The following is a 21,720-nucleotide window of genomic DNA, read 5'->3' on the forward strand; positions in this document are numbered from 1 at the left end:
GGCATCCTCTTCCTGCAGCGCACCTGCTGAGTAATGCTGGGGTGGAGAGTCCCGTGCAACATTTCCTCTGGCCTTGCCACAAACAGCAGCCACTGCCACTGCCACAGCTCCAGCAATGCCCTGGGTGCCACCCATCCCACACAGGGACCCCCGGGGCAGTCCCATGCCGAAGCCAACTAGCAGCACCCCCAAGAGACCTCTGGCCCCTGCTCTGGTGGGGTGTGGGCACAGGGAGCCAAACCCCCCAGGAGAAAGGGTTCTCCCACTGTCATGGCCCTGCTGCTGTCAGGGTGGGGATGGTTGTGTAAACTCAGCTCAAGAAAGATGCCAGAGGCAGATCTCTTTGCTAGCTCCTTTATTCAGGCAGTCTGTGGGGAGGCAGAGGCAGGGAGCCAGGCTCATGACCAGGTTTCAGACTGGAAGCGCTGGGACCGTTCCAGGGCTGTTAAATGCTCCTCTGCTTCCGAGGGGGACAGGCCACCCTCCAGCTGCAACACCGACTGCAAGGCCTTAGCCACAGCTGCTGGCATCTCCTTGGCATTCCTGGGGAGAGAGCAGACACAATGGAGGGCGAGCAGGAACACAGGGGCAGAGCACCAGGCCCAGCACTCGGGATCAGGAATCACCAGTCCCTGTGGCCAAGCCCACCACGGGGCAGTGGGAACCTGCCTCATCCTGCCACAGGCCGCCTGGCACAGGGTAAATGACAGACTTGAGAGGCAGCTCCTACCACTTCCTCTCCAGGGACAGCAGGGCCGTTATCCACAGGGCTCCTCGGCACAGGCATGTGCAGGCAAAAACACAACCATGGGCCAAAGACCCCAGGAAAGGAGCATCACAAGTCAGAAGCCCAGACACCAGCCCCACACAGCTCCATTTGCCAGCATCCTCATTAGAGAGACACAGGCAATACGCATGGGTTGGAATTCATCAGCAGGATGGAAACCTGTCCTTTCATCTCTGGAATCAAAGTCAAACATGTCTGATCCTCAGCTGGGCAGGAGCAACCACTCCTGGCCTGCTGCTGCCTGCTCTCAAGAAATTCAGAATGATTGGTTTGATGGTGACATTTGGAACCAAAGCCAGTTCAAACCTCAAAATCAGAGAAATGCTGGAGAAAACATCAAGCCCCTGCATAGAAAATACCCAAACAGAACTCAGTGCTTTCAAGCACAATTATTTCTTAGGGGAAATCAGAAATTCAGACTTTTTTTCCTGGAGAGAATTTCATTTGATGAACTGCCTCTGTGACAAAAAAAAATCTAATAAAAAATTTCCCAGCCTGCTCCAATTGGCACGAGCAGCTGGCAACGTCCTTGCTTTTTCCCAAGAACAAGGCAGAATTCTGACTTGTGTTTGAAGCTGATTAACATCCCAAAATACCCAGAAAGGAGGTCTTCTTTTTTTGGAAGAGTCTGCATTGTTTCTGTGTCAGGCACTGATACGCAAATATAAGATAATGGAGATGTGCTTCATGATGGAAAACATGTCAAATAGCTATTTTTTTTCAATAAAAGAGACATTTTCAACCTTTTTGCCCCTGAGTGTGACAAGCTAGGAACAAGGATAGAGCAGATGCAGCCCTGACTCCCCAGACACTCATCTGTCCCCAGAGCCCACCTGGCCTGGGAAGGGAATGCAGGGACAAGTGTCCCATGGTCCAGGACTGCTGCTCAGGCTCACACAGCTCAGGACTCACTTCCCCCAGCTTACTCCCAGTCTGGCTGAAACTGTGAATTTGGGGGGAAAACAGGATCACCCACCTGCACGTCCCTGCCTGCAACCCCACTGACAGCTCAGTCTGTGTGCCAGGGAGGGACATGGTGATCTTGGGAGTCTTTCTACAGGGTTTGGGATGTTCATGAAAGAAGGAACAGTGTCCTCTGCAATCAGCACAGTGTCACTTGTATAGGGAGGACAAGGATCTAGGATCCCACCTGACTGATGGGGGCTCAGGGACACCCCACACCAGGGACAAAGCCACCAACAAGAGGAGTCTCAGAGGAACCCTGATGTCCAAAATACCATCCTCATGGCAACACAAAATCTGCCATAGGGACAACTGCGTAAGCCCTGCTCTTTCCAGAACACTGATCCTCTTTGAGAATCTCCATGAGCACCAAAAAAGTAGGAAAGAGAATGGAGAGAATAAAGCTCAGTAGTCTCAGCATCTGGGCTGTGGATGCAGGCACAACCCCAAGTCCCAAGTGCTCCAAACTCCAGACCCAAGGGCAGGAATGCCCAGTTTGGGGTGAGGCTCCAGGAAGCCCCATGCTGCAGCAGTGAAGGACAGAGTGGGGTGGCCTGGCCTCCACTGCCCAGGAAGTAAACACAGATGTCCTTCTCCCAGGAATGCAGCGAGGCCAGCCTCGCCCTGCAAGGTGCCAGGGGAGTTGCTGCTCTGGTGAAGGACAGGCAGGAACCTCCTGCAATCACCGCTCGTGTTGGCAGCCGGGCCCAGGCCTGCACTCCCCAGGTCACAGGGTGCATGACAGATGCCACAGGCAGACTCTGCCCAGCTCCAGCAGTCCAGAGCATTTCCCAAGCCTCGCCCTGGGCAGCGGGGAGCAGCCTCTCCCCGCAGGGCAGGCAGGTCAAGGGCTCTGCCCAGGACATGTCATAGAGCTCAGAGAAGAGCTGCATATACTCCAATTCCAAAGGCCAAGACCCCACCTTCTGGCCAGCAGCAACAGATGTGCAAACAGCCCCAGAAAAGCACCTGGAGAGGGACTGTGATGTCCAAGAAGACCGGCTGTGGTGCAACAAGGCTCGTCCCTGCCCTGGGAGGCAGCTTTGGGTGCAAAGAGCCTGACAGAATGAGCCAAGACTCACAAAACTGCTCCTGAGCCCCAGCACCTCTGGGGATCCTGCCCACACAAGTGGCCAGAGGTGCCACACAAGCCTTTTTTTCCAGTTTCATCAAGCACTGCTGGAGGAGAGGGATGTGCAGGGGCCAGGCTTCTCCTGTGTGTGGATGTGCTGTGGATCAGAGGCTGGGCAGGGGGAGGGTTGGGCAGGTGGCACTGGCTGGAGAAGTTTTACCAGTTCCAGCTGTGCCCCTCCTAATGGGAGCATGGGGTAGGTGACAAACCTCTCAGCCCAGGGCTCCTGGAGCAGGACATACAGAGAGGAGGAATGGGCTGCCCCTCTGCAACAGGGGGCTGAGCCAAGGAAATGTCTCCAGGTGGTTGAAGAAGCAGAAATGTGCAGCCCTGCTCCCCCAAACTCTGCACAGAGGCCTCTCACTCACCCAGCCAGGTAGACATGAGCATTCCCACTGCTCAGCAGCTCCCACACCAGCCTCCCATTCTCCTGGATGCGGTGCTGGACATAAACCTTCTCCTCCTGCAGGGAAACACGGCACTGTGCCCACCAGCTCTGGAGCAGTCCCAGCTCCTGCTCTCAGCACTGTTCTCAGGGGCTGTTTGCAGGAACTCAAGGCAGAACAGCTCCCTGAAACTGGAGGAAGTGGGAGCAGCAGTTGGATCAATGACCAATGTGGGGAAGAGGAGTCCCACACTCAATGTCTGCACTGGGATGGGCTGGTGGGAGATGTGTGCAGCAGCAGGAGCTTCAGTGGGGAACACTGGGCTCCAAGCAGCCTCCCAAATCCTTTGGGTGTCCATCAGTCAAGGCCATGACCTGGGGAGGCCCTGTGAGGGTTTCCCTCCTGCCCTCTTCTCTCTCCTCCCAGTACGGGCAGAGGAGGCTCTGTGGCCTCTCTGTGCCAAGTCTGCCACAGACCAGAGACCTTTCCCTGAACCCCTGACTGCTGGAGACCTGAAATGGCCTGGAAGGACAGAAAGCTTGGAGGGACAGCCTCAGTCCCAGTCCCTGCCTCTGTGCTCAGGGACTGGATGATGACTGGTTTTGGGCACAGTACAGCCCAGTAAGGAGAGATTCTGAAGGGTTAATCCACAAGACTTCAAGCATCCAAGCAACTGCCTACAGCCCTGGCTCCTGCCCAAAAGAACACCATTCCCAACGTGCCTGAACTCACTGCTTGCCCAGAGGGCTCCCGTGACAAAGGTGACACTGTGATGAAGGCCATGCCCAATTCTGCACAGTGCTGAGCCGAGCTGTGGGCACAGCCTCCTTCCCATGCCCCCCTCTCCAAAGGCAGGAACAGCTCTCGCTGTGGCTCAGGTCCTGCAGGCTGGAGATGTGTATGGGAACAGCCCTGAGCAACTCCAGCCCAGGCTGTCACAGGAGTTGGTCACTGTGGGTCCCACAGCTCCACTGGCTGATGGCCCTGGAGTGCCGGCTCAGCCTGGGCACAGCTCTGATCAGGCAGTGCCCTCACCAGCACCAGCACAGGTGGCCTCAGCTTCATTAACAGTAAAGAGCTTGGTGCTGCCAGAGGCCCTGCCAGCCAGGCTGGGCTCCGAGGATCATCTGAGGACCTGGAAACCAGAGCACCCCAGGGACAAACTGGGGTCATATCTCAGGCCATCCATGTTCAGTTCGGACCAGTCTGCACTGTGGGTGGATGTGCTGGGACAGGGCAAAAGGACACTGCAAAAGGACTTCAGAGAGAAGAGCAAAATCTTTCTCAGCTGGAGCATCCCAGCCCTCACCTGAGTCTTTGACAACAAACTTTTTGATCAATTAAAGGCTGTGGTATCTCCTGAAGCGAATGGCACAATAGCCCTGTGTGGCTTATCCCACCTGGCTGTGCTCCCACTCTGCCTTGGGGGTAGAGGACTCTGGTGACAAACTCCTGTTGGCCAGTGGAGCAGGAGACAGGGGACACTCCAATGGAAGTCCTGCCCCTCCACAGAGGGATATTCAGAGAGCAGCAGGTGCCCCTTCACTGGTCATTCAACAGCCCTCTGCAGTGCTGCTCCTGTTCATCAGAGACTTGGAAAGCTTTCACAGAAGCACCCAGCTCCTGCCTTACAAGTGAGTGCATAAAATTCACTGATAAAATTCAGTGAATTCATGTCAACACATACAAACAGCCAGGAGAAAGGGCTGAGGCTGGTGCATCTGAGCTACTGAGAGATCCCCATTCCCTTTTTATCACGTCTGTTCCAAAGCCAGGCTGAGTTTTCAGTGCCATTAAGGGACAGTGAAACAGAAGGGAGTGAATAGATACCCAGCTTGGGGAACCTCTCTGGCAGCACTGCAGCCCCAAGGGGAGATGAGGGCTGTCCACCAGAGACACTGCCTGGGAAAGGTGTGCTCATATCCATGGGGAGCTTTCCTCTGTATATCTGGGACTCAGAGCTGGAACAGAGGCCAAGCTCCTCAGCTTCAGTCAGGGCTCAGAGGGACACCATGAGGAGGGTGGTACTTAACCAAGAAGTTATTGCCTGGTGACCCTCCAAGAGGCCTGGGAGCCTTTTATCACTCACGTGGTCCAGCCAAACAAGGCTGGTTAATGCCTTATCTGCTCTGCTGCTCCCCAGCCTTTCCAGCCCCTGGAAAGGTCCCAGCAACCTTTCCAGCTCAACTTAGCTAGACACGTCCCTGCAGGGCAGGAGGGGATTTTGACTAGCACTGAGGTGTGTGGGGAAGTGAGCTGCCCACTGTGCCACCTCACCAGAGATTTCACAGGTCATGCCAACAGGTACAGGGGACAGACACACTAGCAAAGTCCCATCAGTGCTGCCTGAGATGCTCTTGTACTAACCCTCCTCTTCTGGGCACTAACCTGGTCCCTGGAGAAGGCCGTGAAGAGTGTCAGGAGGCCCTTTGTCACCAGCTCTTCCCATTCTGTCTGGCAGTAGAAGTCTTTGGATTTGTGTCGGCAGCCAAAGAAGAGGCAGTTCCCTGCAGGAGCAGAGCACCAGGGCTGTGCTGGGAGCTCCTGGTGCTGGGCACTACTGGTGCCACCCAGCTGATAGCCCCAGCCTGCAAAGCTACGAGCCATGTGAGCATGAAATCAAGTCACCTGTGGCAACCAGAGGCCCCTGTCTGCTGGAAAAGGAGGAAGGGAGAAAGTGTCCCCCAGGGCTGCCTGTTCCCTGAGTCAAGGGAATGAGGATGGGACAAGCTGCAGCAGCAGCTGAGCTCAGTAATCCATGTTCACTCTCAGAGAGCCAAGAAAGAGCCTCTACAGAGCCTGATCCAACCCAAGGAGCTGCCCTGCAGCACAGCCTGTGAATAAGTGAGCTCAGCCTGCTTCTGCTCAACACAACAAAGTCTGACCTGGTGGAACTCTCATGAGCCCCCAGTCCATCCTTCCACATGCTGACACAGACCTGTCTATGCAAGATGCATCCTGAGTGCCTCCCAGGACCATTCCTCACCTCTATGCCCCAGTGCCACCCGCTCCTGTATCGCTGCTCGGAAAGGTGCCACCCCTGTGCCAGGGCCAATCATGATCACAGGGGTGGCAGGGTCAGCTGGGAACTTCATTCCTCCTTTCTTCACCCAAAGAGGTACCCGGACATCACCTGTGAAACAGAGAGACCGACAAGCATGACCCCACCACCAGCGCCCTGTACCTGCCTGCAGAGGGTGAGTGGGCACCCAGCTCTTCCAGTGTGCTCCAAAGACACAGACCCCCTGACACCAAGGGCACACCGTGTTTGTGTCAAAATCACTTCAGCTGTCTCAGCACTGCCTCTGCAAGAACCCAGTGAAGCTCAGAGCAAGGCAAGAGCCCCCCAGCACATGGGCTGTGGGACAGCCCTCACATAGCCTTGTGCCAGGGAAGACAGTGGTAGAGGCAAGCTGGAGATCCCAACCTGCCTGGATATAAGGGAGACCCCGAGGCTGCCAGAGCTCCAGGAGCATTTGGACAAGGCTCTCGGGGGATGCACAGGGTAGGATTGTTGGGGTGTCTGTGCAGGGCCAGGGGTTGGACTTGATAATCCTTATGGGTCCCTTCCAACTCAGCTTTTTCTGTGATTCTGTGAAAGAAGGGAACAGACTTCCAGAGCTGTGGTTATGGAACTGGAGGTGCCCAGCAGCCAGAGTGCCACCAGCTCCAGGACACCAGGAGCAGCCCACAGTGCGATAGCAGGGTCGAGCAGCTGGGAGTTCAGGGTAAACTGGAGAGACACACCGTGCTCTGATGAGGATAGGGGCAGTGAGGAAGGACAGCAGGAACATCCTGCCAAGCTAGTGTACTTCCCATGGAGCTGGTTCTCCAGCCAGGCAGTTCCTGCACATGGTCAGCACCCACACAGCTCCATCACGGGCCCGAGGGACGAGCACTGGGTGCTGCGGGAAGCATTCAGGCTTCTCCCATAGTCCAAGCACTTACCCTGCTCTGGGTTGAGAGAAGCCAGCCAAGTGGAGCAGAGCCCATGGCGGGGTTTGCTGAGCCGTGTCTTGTACCGCACCACAGCCACGAGGATCTGCATCCGCTCGGGATGGGCCTGTGTCACACAGAATCATGAGCACACAGCCAGCACAGCTCACAGAGAGCCCAGCACCTCCTCCAGGGACAAAGTCTGTGCCCAGCTCCTACCAGGCTGCCTGCAACACCCATCCTTGTCCAGCACAGCCACTTACAATGGAGCACATCCTTGCTCAAAATCTTCCCAATGGGGAAGAGGGTCATGGAGAACCACAGGAATGCTCTGCACAGCTGGCAACAGTGATGGTGACTGTCCAACCCAAAAGGTTCCCGTGGAGGACAAATCCAGCCATGCATGGGCTCAGTTTGCAGGCAGCTGGGCCAGTCCCACTGCCATCTCCCGGCAGGAGCAGGGAGCAGCACTCCCCCTTGCCCAGCTCCCGGGACGTTCCAGTGGCACCACATCCCACTGCTCCCAGGGACAGTGCCATGAGACCTCTGAGGTGTACTGGGACAGTCCTGGCATTTGCAGGGCTGCAGGACATCAAGTCTCCTAGTCCGAAGGCTGGCCTAGCCCTGAAGTTTGCATCCAGCATATATGATGCTGCAGGCTCAGCACAGAGCAGGGATTTGGGTGGGCAGTGGAGGCTCCAGGAGACATCTGCACCCAACAGTCAGCACAGGCCCTGCCAGACCCTCTGTTCAGAGTCTGAAATGAGGCCAGAAGGGCTGAGCTCTCACCAGCATGGAGGAGGCGATGGAGAAGGCACGGGGTCTGATGCGAGGGATGAGGTCCAGCAAGTAATCGGCTGGGATGGCACACGTGGTGTGAGGGAAATCCCACAGGGCCTGCAAAGCCAAGAGGGTGAGGCCTGGTGACCCCAGAAGGCATCCTGCCTGCCCTCAGGGTGCCAGAGGCTGTCCCACACAGTTGTGCCACACTGCCCTCTGCCAAAGGCACCACATGGGGCACCTCTGAGCACCAACCACCCGGTCCCATTGCCCTCTGCCCCCACTAAGCAGCACAGAGCCCACCCAAGAGCCCACAAGGATCTAGAGCTGGTCTTAACTGCCAGTGGAAATCCATGGACACTTCAGAAAGTGGGTGGATTAAACTCCTCAGCCAAGAAATTATGGCTGACTGTGTCCTGGGTGCTTTCAGCCCCAGCACAGCCCTCCCAGGGCAGGTGTGTCCTGTTCCCAGCCTCACCTCCAGCGTGGTCCTGCGGGGCCGGTTGCAGTAGCTGTACAGCTCCTCCTGGCCCTGTGCTGAGCTGAACTCCTGCAGTTTCTCCCGCTCCAGCTCGTTCATAGAGAAGTAGGCCAGGAGCTCAAAGAATGAGCGCCGTGGCACACAGGAGATGTCCAGGTAGTGTGTGACCAGGTACTGGATGGTGCAGGGCTGTGGCAGAAGAGGAGGGAGGGGTGTGCCTGCAAGGCAAGGCAGAGGGGACAGCTCAGGGCCAGCACCTACATGCCTGTTGTCCCCAGAGCAGGGCAGCCCTGCTGCCTGCAGCACCACCCACACTGCACCCACGTGCTACTGGAGCCAACTCCACCTGTCCCTGCTCCCACCATGGGCTCCACTCCCTCCTGCTCTCTCCAGTTTGCTTTTCAAGCCCGGAAGTTTGCAACAGAGGAAGTCAGCGGTGTTCAACTGTCCCTTCCTTTTGGCAGGTGCTTTGGGATAATGCCTTATCCACATGGCTCCTGCCCTGCCTGCACACAATCCAGTGGAAATAACCAGTAGTGCCATGTGTCAGGCCTGTCAGTGTCTCCCACATCTCTCCCAAGGGCATGAGAAGCAGCCTGAATTTCTCTTGAGTTTGCCTGCCAGGCAAAAATTCCAGCACGGACAGACATCGGGAAGTTGGAGCTGGAATGGGCACTCAGGGGCCAGGAGAAAAACTCTCCCAGTTCCACACAGCCACCAAGAACTCGAGGGGCCTCCAAGGGGCTCCTTTGGTTGCTTGTGGTGGCTTGTGGCTGCAGGAGCCCCTCAGGAGGTCCCTGGGGTACAGGCAGAGGGGGAAGACCTGCATACCCCATGCAAGGAAGCATGGGATTCCCAGTTTCAGCATGGTGCTGATGAGGCTGCAGGATCCTCCCCATTCTGTGTTGTGGCTGCCAAGGCACAAGGCCCAGGTGGAGCCTGGCACTGCTAGATTCCTCCAGTCATGCTGGCTCTGCACAGGATCCACACACAGAGCACTGGAGGAAAGGACAGGCAGGTGTCCTGTATCCACCCAACACTCCCAACCAGGTCTGCAGCAAAGGAAGAGGAGAGCCCCAGACTGGGCCAGAACTTAGGGTATGCCCTGTCTCATCAGGAGGGGAAAGGAGAAGCAGGCAGGACCTACCAGGCTCCGTGGACTTCAGCACAAAGTGTCTGTGTGGCTCCAGGTGCAGGAGCTGGCAGAACTGCTGCACATCTTCAGGGCAGTTCTGGGGCTGGATCATCACCACGTCCCCTGCACTGAACCTGGGGATGCAGGGGGAGCAGCCAAGCACAGCCATGGGGCAGAGCTACAGACACAGCATCACCACCCTGACCAGCACCCACACCAGTGGAGGCAAATTCTCAGTGCCACCAACTACTCTAACAGGCAAAGGGAGGTGGTCCATGGGCAGCATCCCCCACTCCGTGGATGGGGACTTGCAGCAGCGACCATGACCACAAGACTGCAGCCTCAGATATCAGTGAGGAAGGGCAGCAGAAGAGGAGGGCAGGCTCCAGGACAGCTGATCCCACACGACAGAGCTTAGGGAAGTCAGGAAAATGCTCACGTGATCCCTGAGCCCGCGATGTCAAACTCGATGAGCCGGACATCCTGATAATGGGATTGTGCCGTGACCCTCTGGTTGGACACCACGCGGGCAGCGAAGGGATGGAGCTCACAGGGAGCAGCCTGAGGGGTTGTCAGCTGGAGCAGGTCACTGTTGGGATGTGGGCAGTCCTCAGGCAAGTAGTGCAGGGTGTATTTGGGCGGCAGGCTGTGGGGATGAGAGCAATGCAGCAGGGTTACCTCCAGGCCACAGCTCCTCTGCTGCTGCAAGACCACAGGTGTGGAGAGGCCTGGAGAGTCCCATTGTATCCACCAGCTATTATCCCTGTCCCCTGGAGCCGATCTGTGTCAATGCGAATGCAATGGAGACTGACAGGAGGAGATCCCAAAGGCTCCAGAGCAGGCAGAGGGAGGCTGGCTGAGCACACACACTCTGCCAGGGCCAGAGGCACATCAGGACAGCAAGAACCTGTCTGGGGCAGTTGTCACACCACCCCCCCGGGGACAAAGGGACACCTATCTAGAGAGAGATGGGTGACTTGTCGCCAAAGTACAGGGGACACTGGGGACACCAGAAGCTGTGTGGGGAGTGTTTCTTCTCCAAGAAGAGCACATCTCTACTCTGGAGAACAGCCAGGGAAGCAGAGCCTTTCACCCCAGCCAGCCCCAGCAGTCCCTGCTCACCCTCTGCACTCACCGCACGTCGGGACTGATGATCTCAAGGCCAGGAGGGAGAGGATACAAGGCAAGGATCTTGTCCCATAAGGCCATGAGCCAGGGATCAACCACTGCATCTGGCCTGCAAGTGGGAAATTCAGGCTGCAGCAACATCATCCCTTCGGGGTCAAGCCCTGCTACCCCTGCACATGCCTAACAACTATTCCCAGTCACCCCATGCCATTCCCTTCCAACTTCAGGTCTGGGAAGAAACGTACCTCAGCCATTCTAAGCACTCACTCACTCTCCAGGGCCCAACCACTGACACCTGAAGAGGATCTCCAGCCCCTGAGCAGTACCTGTGGGGTTACTGAGACCCTGAGCCACCCACAGATTTTGCCCGGTGCCAGGTGAGCACAGCTGAGGCTGCTGCAATGCCTACAGGTACAGTGCTGTGTGACACAGCCATGCCCTGCTCTGAACAGGGCTGGGGCTGAGCCCGAGGTCATGGCCACATTCTGGGGGTCATGGGACACTTGGAGAAGCAGGTGGCCCAGGTCCTGGCACAGAAGGGTTATGAGCAGATTATCAGCATGTTCCCAGAGAGCTGCAGCAGCAGCCCCGTGGTAGGAGCAGCACATAGCCCTGCCATCAGCCCCAGGACGGAGTTGCAGGGCACCCAGGGACCCCCCTACCACCCCTCCTCTGGGCTCTTACCCCAGGTCATGCTGGTCATCTCCCAAGGCCACTGGCAGCAGCGGGTTGCCCCCAAGCTGAAGCAGCCGTTTGTGCAGCTTCTTTGCAACGAAATTAAACCTGAACAGAGAATAACACAGGACAGGGCTGCTCCAGCAGCACAGCAGGCACTGCCACAGCAACAGCACACACTGCCAGGGCCACCAGGGCAGCACACAGGCAGAGCCAGCACTGTGACCTGGCCCATGCCCTGCCCAGCCTGTGCCAATTCACAGAACCACCTGGGTGCCACTTGTTGGCCCTGAGATGGGACAAGGAGAGATCCAACTTCCTTTCAGGGCAGCTTGTGCCCTAGGCCATAGAACATTTCTTTCCCTCCAGCCCCTCATTGCCCCACAGAACTCAGGCACACCCATCCTCCCACTACAGCTCTTTGAGGCACACAGGAACAATCTTCTGGCAGACACCTGGGACCAACAGGGCTGGCTGCCACCTCTGTTTGAAGTCTCCTGTTGCATAGGCCCATAGCTGTGATAAAAGACTGACACACGTCTGATCCACTGCAACAAAGCATCCTTGGTTGGGAGGTCGGGAGGAAAGAAAAGGGCAGAAGCCTAATTCCTGGGGGTTAGGAAGGACACAGTAAGGCAAGGATTTTTAAGGCTGGTGGGGGTTACATTTTGTCTAAGCTGCTGCTCCAGAATCAGACTCTGTCTTCCCTTACGCCCTTTGCTCTCCAGTCACTCTGCTCTCTACTGCAGTCAGGGCTGTGAGGAGCAGCTGCCCAGGAGCTGCAGAGCTGCTTACTTGGGGTAAGAGGAGTCCCCGAGGCCCAGCACAGCGTAGTCCAGCTGGCACAGAGAGCCGGCAGGGAGGTTCTTCCGGAACAGGAACCGCCAGAACATCTACAAGGGACACAGCCAGCCAGTCCTGTACCTGCCATGGCACCTCCTGCCTGCTTGTCCCTGCATCCCTGCTCACCCACCCACTGGGACCTCCTGAATCCCAGCAGAGTGGGGAGCATGGGTTTCTGCAGAAGTGCTCCCTGCAATCACCTCAGCAGCCCCCTGTTCATGTATCCTGGGATGTGACTGGTGCTGCTGCAAAGCTTCCCCCCCAAAAATAACCCCTGCTCAAGCTGCTTCAGGAGAGAAAGTAATGCAGCAGAAACATAAAAGCAACAAGACAGGAGCATGTTCTACCTTCATGTTGTCAGGTGGGTCTCCCTGGCCAGTCGTTGCACACACAAACACCACCAAAGGCTCATGGATGAGGTTGGCCTGCGGATATAAACACACCACAGTCATGTCAGCAGCCTCCAAACTGCTCTGGAGCCAGGCTGGGACGGCTGGGGGTATTCAGCTTGAGGAAAAGAAGGCTCCAGGGAGACCTCAGAGCCCCTTCCAGAGCCTAAAGGAGCTCCAAGAGAGTTGGAGAGAAATTCTGGACATGGGATGGAGGGACTGGATGAGGGAGAATGTTCATAAGCTGAAGAAGGGCAGGTTTAGGTCCGATATTAGGAAGAAATTCTTCCCTGTGAGGGTGATGAGGTTCTGGCACAGGTTGTCTGGAGAAACTGTGGGTGCCCCATCCCTGGAAGTCTCCGAGGCCAGGTTGGACAGGGCTTGGAGCAACCAGCACCAAGCCTGTCTGCGTTAAACAGTGTTTGGACAATGGTCTCAGGGACAGGGTGGGATTGTTGGGGTGTCCTGGGCAGGGCCAGGAGTTGACTTGATGATCCTGATGGGTTGCTTCCAACTCAGCTTGTTCCATGATTCCATGGTCCCGTGGGAGGTGCCCCTCCCTGTGGGGCAGCAGGGGACAGAGCAGGAGCAGCAGTGCCTGGAGCAGCCCCCATGTCCTACTCACCACATCACAGCTGTCCAGGGCCTCCACTCGGCACCGCAAATGCCGGCGCTTGGCTTCTCTCCCAATCCTCTCCGCTGTGTCCTGAGCTGTCCCAGTCTGGCTGCCAAAAAGCACAAGAAGTCTCCGTTCTGCCATCTGCAAGACAACAGCAGGGAAGTCACCAGAGGGAAGCGAGAGGAGGGGAGGAAGAACTGGGGCTGCCCTGGGCCGAGCAGCACTGACCCCTCCCCAGGGGCTGACACAGCACCCAGCCAGCACAGGGATGGTGAATAGCTGGGATTCAGCAGTGGGATTCAAGGCTCCCAGGCTCTCTTCCCACCCCTGTGCAGCACTGAGCAAGTGAGTCCGTGTCCCAGCCAATTGTGGATAAGCAGGGACACTACCATGCTCCTTATCCCCACAGCCAGGACAGGAGAGGGACTAAAATCCACATCCTGCCCTGCTGAACTGCCCCCACGAGCACAGGGTGAGTGCAGCCATGGGATCGGCTGTTCCCCAATTCTGGGTGAAACCTTCCTGTTAATCCTCCCTCACCTGAGGGGGCTGGGGCAGAGCCTGGAGGCCCAGGGACAGACAAAGGTGTGACCACACGTGGAGCTCTCAGCCAGGCTCTGACAGAGCAAGGGCCCAGCCTGGAGGGAATCTAGCCCTGGGAGCTGTGTGAGCTGCAAACAGCTGCCGTCACCATGCGCCCATAGAACAATAATAATAATAATAATAATAATAATAATAATAATAAATACAATTGCAGAATCCCAGAGTGGTTTGGTTTAGAAGGGACCTTAAAGCCCATCCCATTCCATCCCTGCCATGGCAGGGACACCTCCCACTGTCCCAGGCTGCTCCAAGCCCCAATGTCCAACCTGGCCCTGGGACACTGCCAGGGATCCAGGGGCAGCCACAGCTGCTCTGGGCACCCTGTGCCAGGGCCTGCTCACCCTCCCAGGGAACAATTCCTTCCCCATATCCCATCCATCCCTGCCCTCTGTGGGAAGTGGGAAGCCATTCCCTGTGTCCTGTCCCTCCATCCCTTGTCCCTGGAGCTCTCCTGGAGCCCCTTTAGGCCCTGGCAGGGGCACTCCGGGGATTCTCTGCAGGTGAGTCCTGGGATCGGGCCCGGCCGCTCTGCGGAACTCACCAGGCACCGGCCCCATCCCGCCACTGCCGTCACCACTGCGCGACAGCTCCCGCTGACGTCATCATCCAGGCTGAGGCGCCGGGACTTCCCGGGCACCGACACCCTCGTCTGATGACGTCATCTCTCGGGCCTCTCCTCGTGACGCCATCGCCCCGCGCCGCCGGGCCGGGCCGGGCCTGGTGCCGGTGCCGGTGCCGGTGCCGGTGCCGGGTCAGGGGCTGGGGTTGGTGTCGGTGCTGGGGCCGGCGCCGGGGCCGGGGCAGGGTTGGGGACTTGTGCCGCTGCCGGTGCCGCAGCCCCGGACGATGCTGTTCTCCCTGCGCGAGCTCGTGCAGTGGCTCGGCTTCGCCACCTTCGAGATCTTCCTGCACGGGCTGGCCCTGCTCGCCTTCTCCGTGTTGCTTGTGCTCAAGGTGGACGGCGCGGCCGCCGCGCTCTCCTGGTGGACCGTGTTCGTACCCTTCTTCGCCGCCGACGGGCTCAGCACCTACTTCACCACCATCGTGTCCGTGCGGCTGTTCCAGGACGGCGAGAAGCGCCTGGCGGTGCTGCGGCTCTTCTGGATCCTCACCATTCTCAGCCTCAAGTTCGTGTTCGAGATGCTGCTGTGCCAGAAGCTGGTGGAGCACACGCGGGAGCTCTGGTACGGGCTCATCATGTCGCCCGTCTTCATCCTGCTCCAGCTGCTCATGATCCGGGCCTGCCGCGTGAACTGAGCCCCGGCCCAGGGGGGACATGCCCGACGCACCCGGGGGCGCTCCTGGGGCTGCTCCCGTAGCTGTTCCCGTCGCTGTTCCCGTGACTGTTCCCGTGCGGAGGGGCAGGTGACAGGCTGGGACAGGGGTAGTGCCCCGCCTCGCTGCTGTGTTGCAGAGCATCACGTTTCTCCAAAAGCTGCACATCCCTGTTTGTGCTCCCTCAGCTCCTGCATTGTCTTGCTGCGAGCATGGCTGGACGTGACAGTTATTTTATTTTAGAATAAAAATGTGTTGAAAGATTTGGTTTATTTATAAAATTATTTTTGCCTAGAAAGCAGTTGTACCTAAAAGTGCTGCCTGGAGGGTGGGGGGTTGCTCCTGGTAGATCTGGTACAGCCCAGACTCCTGCCCTGCCCTGCCCTTCCCAGCAGCTGGCTTATGTATTTCCATCTGTCCACTCACCTCCCTGAGCACTTCATACCTTCAGTGCTGACAGGGTTTTGTAAGGTCATGTTGAGATCACTGATGTGTGTATTTTTGAACAGGAATATGAATTTTCTTCTTTGTGTTTCACTCCATTTCCTAAATATGGAAATGGGGCTGTGGGGAGGGCAGGAGTGTGCATGGCTGATGCTGGTTCTGAAGGGGGGGGGGTCTCAATGAGCCCCAGCTTCGGGGTGCAACACTGCCTCAGGGCCCCCAGAGAACAGGAGCAATTCTGTATTCCCCGTGGAAGTGCAGACCAGTGTGTGAAGTGCCAGTGTCACAGGGATGTCCAGGGTGGGGATTATTGGGGTGTCTGTGCAGGGCTAGGGGTTGGACTGGATGATTCCTGTGGGTCCCTTCCAGCTCAGGAGATCCTGTGATTCTTGCACACCCTGAGATGGACCTGGACCTGCCTCACAGGTGATCTTCGGCTCCTGTTTCATGTTGGGATGCGATCTCCCAGGGCTTGGTGTCACATTCCTCAAGTGCTCGAGTTATTCCACTTGGAGCCTCTCCCTCCCCTGAGCCAAGGACTTGTCACCTGGGAGGTGGCAGCCACCCACTCCTTGTCACCTCCAGCTCACACCAGTGTGAGCTCATCCCCCTCTCGCTGTGCTTGTGCCACATGCCCCCGGTCACCCCGAGTGCACAGGCCAGGGGTGTTCCATCACCTGCTGCTACAGGAGGTGTGTCAGCAGCAGCCACAGGGTCACTGCTGTGGGGCTGGGTGGGGGCCATGGGGTGGGAGCTGTGTGGGGCCAGTGTCTGCTGCAGCAGGTGAGGAACTGGAGCTGCAGCAGGTGAGGGACAGGAGCGGAGCAGGACAGGCAGCAAAGCCTCTGAGTCAGGAGGGGACACTCATGGAGTGGCCCTGGGGACCCATGGTGCCTTTGGACACTCCCACAGCTCCCAACCACCAGCTAATTAATAAACTAAGGAAGGGGCTCATCAGACCCAAAGAAGATCAAACAGATGATCACATCCCTCAGCCTTGCCACGACGCTGCACAGGCACAGAGCCCTTTCCTGCTGCCCAACCCCAGTGGGGCTATCTGGACTGTGAGTCCCAACTAACACCAGCCCTGTCACTGGGTGTGGTGTCCAAGAGAGGGGGAAATCCCCCCATGTGTCACATCCCCCGTGTGCCACATCCCCCGTGTGCCACCTGCCTCACCTACAAGTGGCTTTGCCAGTGTTTTGCTGCTGCCTTGGAGACGAACCAGTGGTCAGCGTGTCCCAGCTCTGCTCCGAGGTAAGGCAGCTTCCCTGGGGTGTGTGGGGACACAGGTGTGCCACAACATTGAACAGCGGCACTGGCTGTGCTGCCCTGGTGGGGTGCTGGGGTGGGGGGATGGTCTGGCAGCCAGGACCACCCCGTGTTCCTTCCCAGGGCTCATGCCTGCTGCAGAGGAGTCACCTGCTGTGCCCATGGCCACCAAGTCCTGGAACAAACCTTGTTGGGGCATTTGCCCTGGCACCCAGCAGTGTGCAGTGCTGGCACACCAGCCTGTGGCCACACAGAATTCCTTCTGGGAGCACCCCCCGTGGAGAAATCCTGCTGGAGCCTCACCCCACTGACACAGCTTGAGGGGACCCTGACATCTATTCCCTGCACGATGTGAGCATTGAGGTCTCATCCATGAGATGGAGACTCCTCAAGTCTCAGGCCAGCACTCTTTTCCACCCTGATGAAAAAAAAGATGAAAATCTCACCTCTGGGTTTATTTTTGTTGCTGTGGCTGGTGGGTTGGGTATTGCTGCCAGCAGGTCCTTTCCCAAACCCAACAGCAGGGGAGTGCCCCGCTGGCAGTGTGGATACACCCTGAGAGAGCTGCAGCTTCCCAAGGCTGGTGCTGCACACCCTAGCCTCGAGCCCCTCTGCAGCCCTGGGCTGGTGGGGAAGGAGCCTCTGCACAGCCCAGCCCAGCCCAGCTGCCAAAGCAGCATCCCTGTGACAGAGGGGCAGTAGCAGCCCCAGCTGCCACCCTTCTCTGTGTGTCCCAGCTCCTGCAGGGATGAGAGCAGCCCTTGGAGAGCCATCTGAAACTGGGGAGGGGTACACTGCAAGAGAGCAGCCATTGCTGCTGTGTCCATACACAGAGCACAGCCTGTTTGGCACAGCCCAGATGGGCTCCATGCACCAGGAGGACAGGGCCCCAGTATGACCTAGGCCTCCAGAGGGGCAAGGGGGCTCCCAAAAGACATCTGGGAATGGGTGGCCCAAGGAACCTCCATCCCTCCCTGCAACTTGCCATAGGCAGCACCTGGGGACAAGGGAGCTTCAAATGGCCCAAACTCCACCAGTCCCATGGAATCAGAGCAGAAGGGAGGGCTGGAGCTGGTCCCTGCTGGGACAAGTCACAGCAAGACCATGGGAACATCTGGCAGAGGAACATGGGGCAGGAGCAAGTGGAACAGCTCACCTGGAGACATGGGACATGCTCAGAGCCACTGCCTGCACCTCCCACCCCGGGACTGGGGTGACCTCATGGAGCAGAAACAGTTCTGGGAAATGAGAGACTCCCTTTTTAAACCCTGAGTCAGGGTGCTTTCCTTTCAGAAGGCACCAGGAAGGTGTTGCCAATGGAGGTGATGTCATTTCACAAACACCAGTCAGTCCAGTGCCTGGCAGTGATGGCTGGGCTGGAGCCCTCACCGAGTCCCCACACCAGTGTGGCAACTCCATTCTAGGTCCCAGTCATTCCAAGGGCCACATGCAAATAAATACATGTCAAAAGCAGATCAAATAGGGGTGTGTGTGTGTGCTCTAGCCACTGCTCCACAGCAGATTTGTCTATCAGAAGTCAGAATGAGATCCTTGATCCCTTTCAGAGTTATGAGCAAATAGCACATTTCACTCTCACCAGAGCACAGCCCTGTAGCCAAACAGGGATGGGGCTGATGTGTCCAAGGACCCAAGGGAAGCCATGTGAGAGCAGCTGCTTCTGAGGGCCAGGCATCCCATGGTGGCCCTTCCAGGTCCTGGGGTGCTTGGACACCACGTAGCCCTGAGACCCTGAATTTTAGCAGAGACACCACTTTGCGTGTGACTCTCTGAAGAAAATTGAGGGCTGAATATAGCACAGAGCCAGGGTGTTGCTGGGGCGTTGCTGGGGAGGGTCAGGGGCAATGAGGGCTCCCCTGCACAGCATTTCCCTGTTTGACTCAGCTGAGATAAGGCAGCTGGAATAGTGTCCTTCCTCACAGATCCTTGTGATTCACAGCCAGGGCCCAGCCAGGGCAGCATCACCTGGCAGAGCTGCAGAGCTGCACATGGGGCCAGCATGGGCAAGGGGGAACAGCCCCTCAACAACACTTCTGGGACTATTTCTTTACTACAAAAAGGGACAGGAAAACTAAAATGAAGAGTTGTTCATCCTGTGTTTGGGTTTGGAGCTGGAGGTTTTGGTCAGCTCTGGGGGACACACAGCCACTGACAATGCCACATGTGCCTGAAGAACCAGGGCTGGTTGTTGCCTCTCTGTCCTAAGTGGGGACGAGACCCCCGTGCTCAGAACAGCCCTGTGCAGTCAGCAGGGTGTTTCCAAAGCAGGGACACTCATCCACCCCTCCCCCTGAATCCAGATGAATCCAAAGGTTGTGTGTCATGTGGAGGTGGGAATGCAGGAGTAGTGGCACCCTTTGGGATTCAGGAATCACCCCAAAAGAGACTGCCATGGGAATGTTGAAGTGCCATGAGCCCACAGAGGCTGTACTAACAACGCCACCATATCACAAAATGAAAGAATAAACTATGTTTTTCCAAAAACAAGGTGAAACTTATGGGAAATGCACTATCAACATTTCCCTAAGTCTAAGAAAGGGGATTTGTTGAAATTAAGTACCACGAGAAGGTTAAAAATTCACTGCAGTACAGGACAAACAAAAGAACTTGCGAAAGACGAGGGAATAACCAACCCTACAGGAACCTAGAGCCATGACCCGAGAAGTGAAGAGCAGGAGCACACTATAAATCAAATTACAAAGCCAAAGAACAACTTTGTGTAATTCCAGTGCTCCTTAGCATGGTAAAATCCCTGCCCATAGGCTGTGATCACCCCGTATTCACATAAGCCCCTTCCCCACAGAGCATGATTAGTAAAATAAGTATTTTAAATGAGGCAGAGACTGCAAAATCAGTGGCTGCACTACTTGTGGTTAGCTGTAGGGAAACACTGATTTCTGTTCCTTCAAATGTGTCAAAATGGGCACCTGGCATGCTGAGGGTGTGTCGGCTTTGTTGATTCACCACCCAGCACCCATCTCTGCGTAGATGTGAAATAAAATCATTGTCTCGACTCAGAGCGTGAATCTGCTTCCTGCACGGAGGGTGAAAGATCCCAGATTAGGAACAGCAGGAAGAGGGAGCAGCCCGGGGGTCTAAGGAGAGCCCTGGGACTGCTGCACCTGATTTCACAGCATGGTGGAGTCACTGTCAGTGCACACAGCAGGACCTCTGAAACACCGGCAAAGGTGCTAGGGAGGATCAGGGGCAATGAGAGCGCCCCAACACAGCATTTCCCTCCCGGCATTGCCCTGTGTGACTCAGCTGAGGCAGCTGGAACTGGGTCTGTCCACGCAGATCCTTGTGATAGCCCCACCAGGGCTTATCAGGGAGTGCACCAGAAGGAAGCAGCTCAGCTGTGCAGCCCAGAGGGAGCACATCCCTGCTCCCCAGCCCTTTGGAAGTCCTGAGTCCTTCCCACTCCCTCACCCCTCCTCGGGGTCTGCAGGAACCCCAGGAGCCTCACAAAGCTGGGTCAAACACAGGGAAGGAGTGACCACAGTCGCAGCTGGGCCATGATGGTGTCTTGGCCTCTCTGGTGTCCCCTGGCAAAGCCCAGCCAGTGCTGCTGAGACCCTCCTGGCAGGGCAGTCCTCCCCTCCGATGTGAGTTTCCATCCCATTGTAGTAAAAGTTATTACCAGGTACCTAGCACTCCGTTAGATTCCTGGGCAGTGGGTGCTGCAAATATCACTCTCACCTCTTACAGACTTTTCAGAGAGCTTGTAATGGGAATGTTAAGGCTCGGAGAGCAAAGAGAAAACAGAATGTGACAGCACAGGGAAGCAGAGGGACAAGGGTTAAATGCAGTGATGTGCACATTACGATTCCATTCAAATGAGGAGGAGAAGGCTGAAGATAAGGGCAATGCTAAACTGGGCCATGAATATACACCTGCAACACAAACAGGAGAACAGCTATTCAAGAGTTTCGACTAAGGGTGATGAACACTCAGAGAAAAGATGAGGGAAAGATTTTCCAGCAGTATCCTCTTTGAAAGGACATTGTCCTAGTTTGAAAGACAGGTGTTTGCTAAGAAAAGCAGAAGCCTCCCTCTGAACTGAAAAATGGGATCCTTCCTTCCTACAAATTATTATGATTTTGAAATTAAGGGAGCTCTCAAGCAAAGATATGGGGATAGGAATAACAGTTCTTTACTAGTATATCTAACAAGACAAACAAGAACAACAGCTATGAAATTATCCACAAACAGAACAGTAACTCAGTCCCAGTGTTTTTTGGCTGCAGGCACCTTTTCCCTGAGCTGCAGTTCCCGGTGCTGGGGGCGGGCAGGTCCCGCAGAGCTGCAGGAGGGCTGGGGGTGATGGCAGCGCTGTCCCAGGGGGAGAGAGAGATGGAGAGAGAGCTCTCCGCTCACGGTGTGGGTCCTGGTGCTCAGCAGAGTGCTGGATGGTGGCAGGTTAAAGCAAGGAGGCAGCAGTGCAGGGTCTGACAGCAGTGAGGATGGATCCTGGCGCTGGGATGGAGTCAAGGCAGCGATCGTCCTTCTCGTCCGAACTCTGCGGGGAAAATGGGGCCAAGCCAGAGCTTTCCCTCTGCTTCCTCTTCTGGATGTTTGAATCTCGCAGGGTTTCCCTCTTCCCTCCCCCTTGCCACCAGGGCCCAGTCAACAGGTATCTTAGCATGACAATAGGGAAAATTCCACAGAGGGAAAAGGGAAAGCACCAGCCCCCAACAGACATAAAATATAAGTCCAAGCTGGGTTTGCTGCACTTTGATAAGCACAGGGCCAGCCCCGAGGGATCCCACGGGGGCACAGCCTGGGTGAGCCAGGGCAGGGCTCTGGGAGTGCCGGCAGGTGAGCTGTCCTTCCTCACAGCCTGTGAAACACAGC

The 21,720-nt window shown here is 56.6% G+C and overlaps 2 protein-coding genes across 7 annotated transcripts; one reads left to right on the forward strand and one right to left on the reverse strand.

Moving 5' to 3' along the window:
• Positions 1-356: 356 nt before the first annotated feature.
• Positions 357-14,424, reverse strand: NDOR1 (NADPH dependent diflavin oxidoreductase 1). Of its 6 annotated transcripts, none has more exons than XM_062505675.1 (15): positions 14,399-14,424; positions 13,261-13,395; positions 12,594-12,671; positions 12,199-12,296; positions 11,413-11,511; positions 10,736-10,837; positions 10,040-10,246; positions 9,613-9,734; positions 8,463-8,683; positions 7,994-8,101; positions 7,217-7,331; positions 6,255-6,401; positions 5,657-5,775; positions 3,251-3,345; positions 357-543 (listed from the first exon to the last, which is right to left on the reverse strand). In XM_062505675.1, the coding sequence occupies exons 2-15, from the start codon at positions 13,393-13,395 to the stop codon at positions 399-401; spliced, it is 1,791 nt and encodes a 596-aa protein (XP_062361659.1). In that variant the 5' UTR covers positions 14,399-14,424; the 3' UTR covers positions 357-398. The 6 variants fall into 6 exon arrangements, with proteins under 6 accessions (XP_062361659.1, XP_062361658.1, XP_062361663.1 ...); XM_062505674.1 differs by having other exon boundaries at positions 3,251-3,363; XM_062505678.1 differs by lacking the exon at positions 5,657-5,775 and having other exon boundaries at positions 376-543.
• Positions 14,425-14,547: 123 nt separating this feature from the next.
• Positions 14,548-15,388, forward strand: TMEM203 (transmembrane protein 203). Its single transcript, XM_062505742.1, has one exon. It carries the CDS (start codon positions 14,704-14,706, stop codon positions 15,112-15,114), a length of 411 nt encoding a protein of 136 aa, XP_062361726.1. The 5' UTR covers positions 14,548-14,703; the 3' UTR covers positions 15,115-15,388.
• The last annotated feature ends 6,332 nt before the right edge of the window (positions 15,389-21,720 follow it).

Source organism: Cinclus cinclus, chromosome 19 (genome assembly GCF_963662255.1).
Source record: "Cinclus cinclus chromosome 19, bCinCin1.1, whole genome shotgun sequence".
Taxonomy (NCBI): domain Eukaryota; kingdom Metazoa; phylum Chordata; class Aves; order Passeriformes; family Cinclidae; genus Cinclus; species Cinclus cinclus.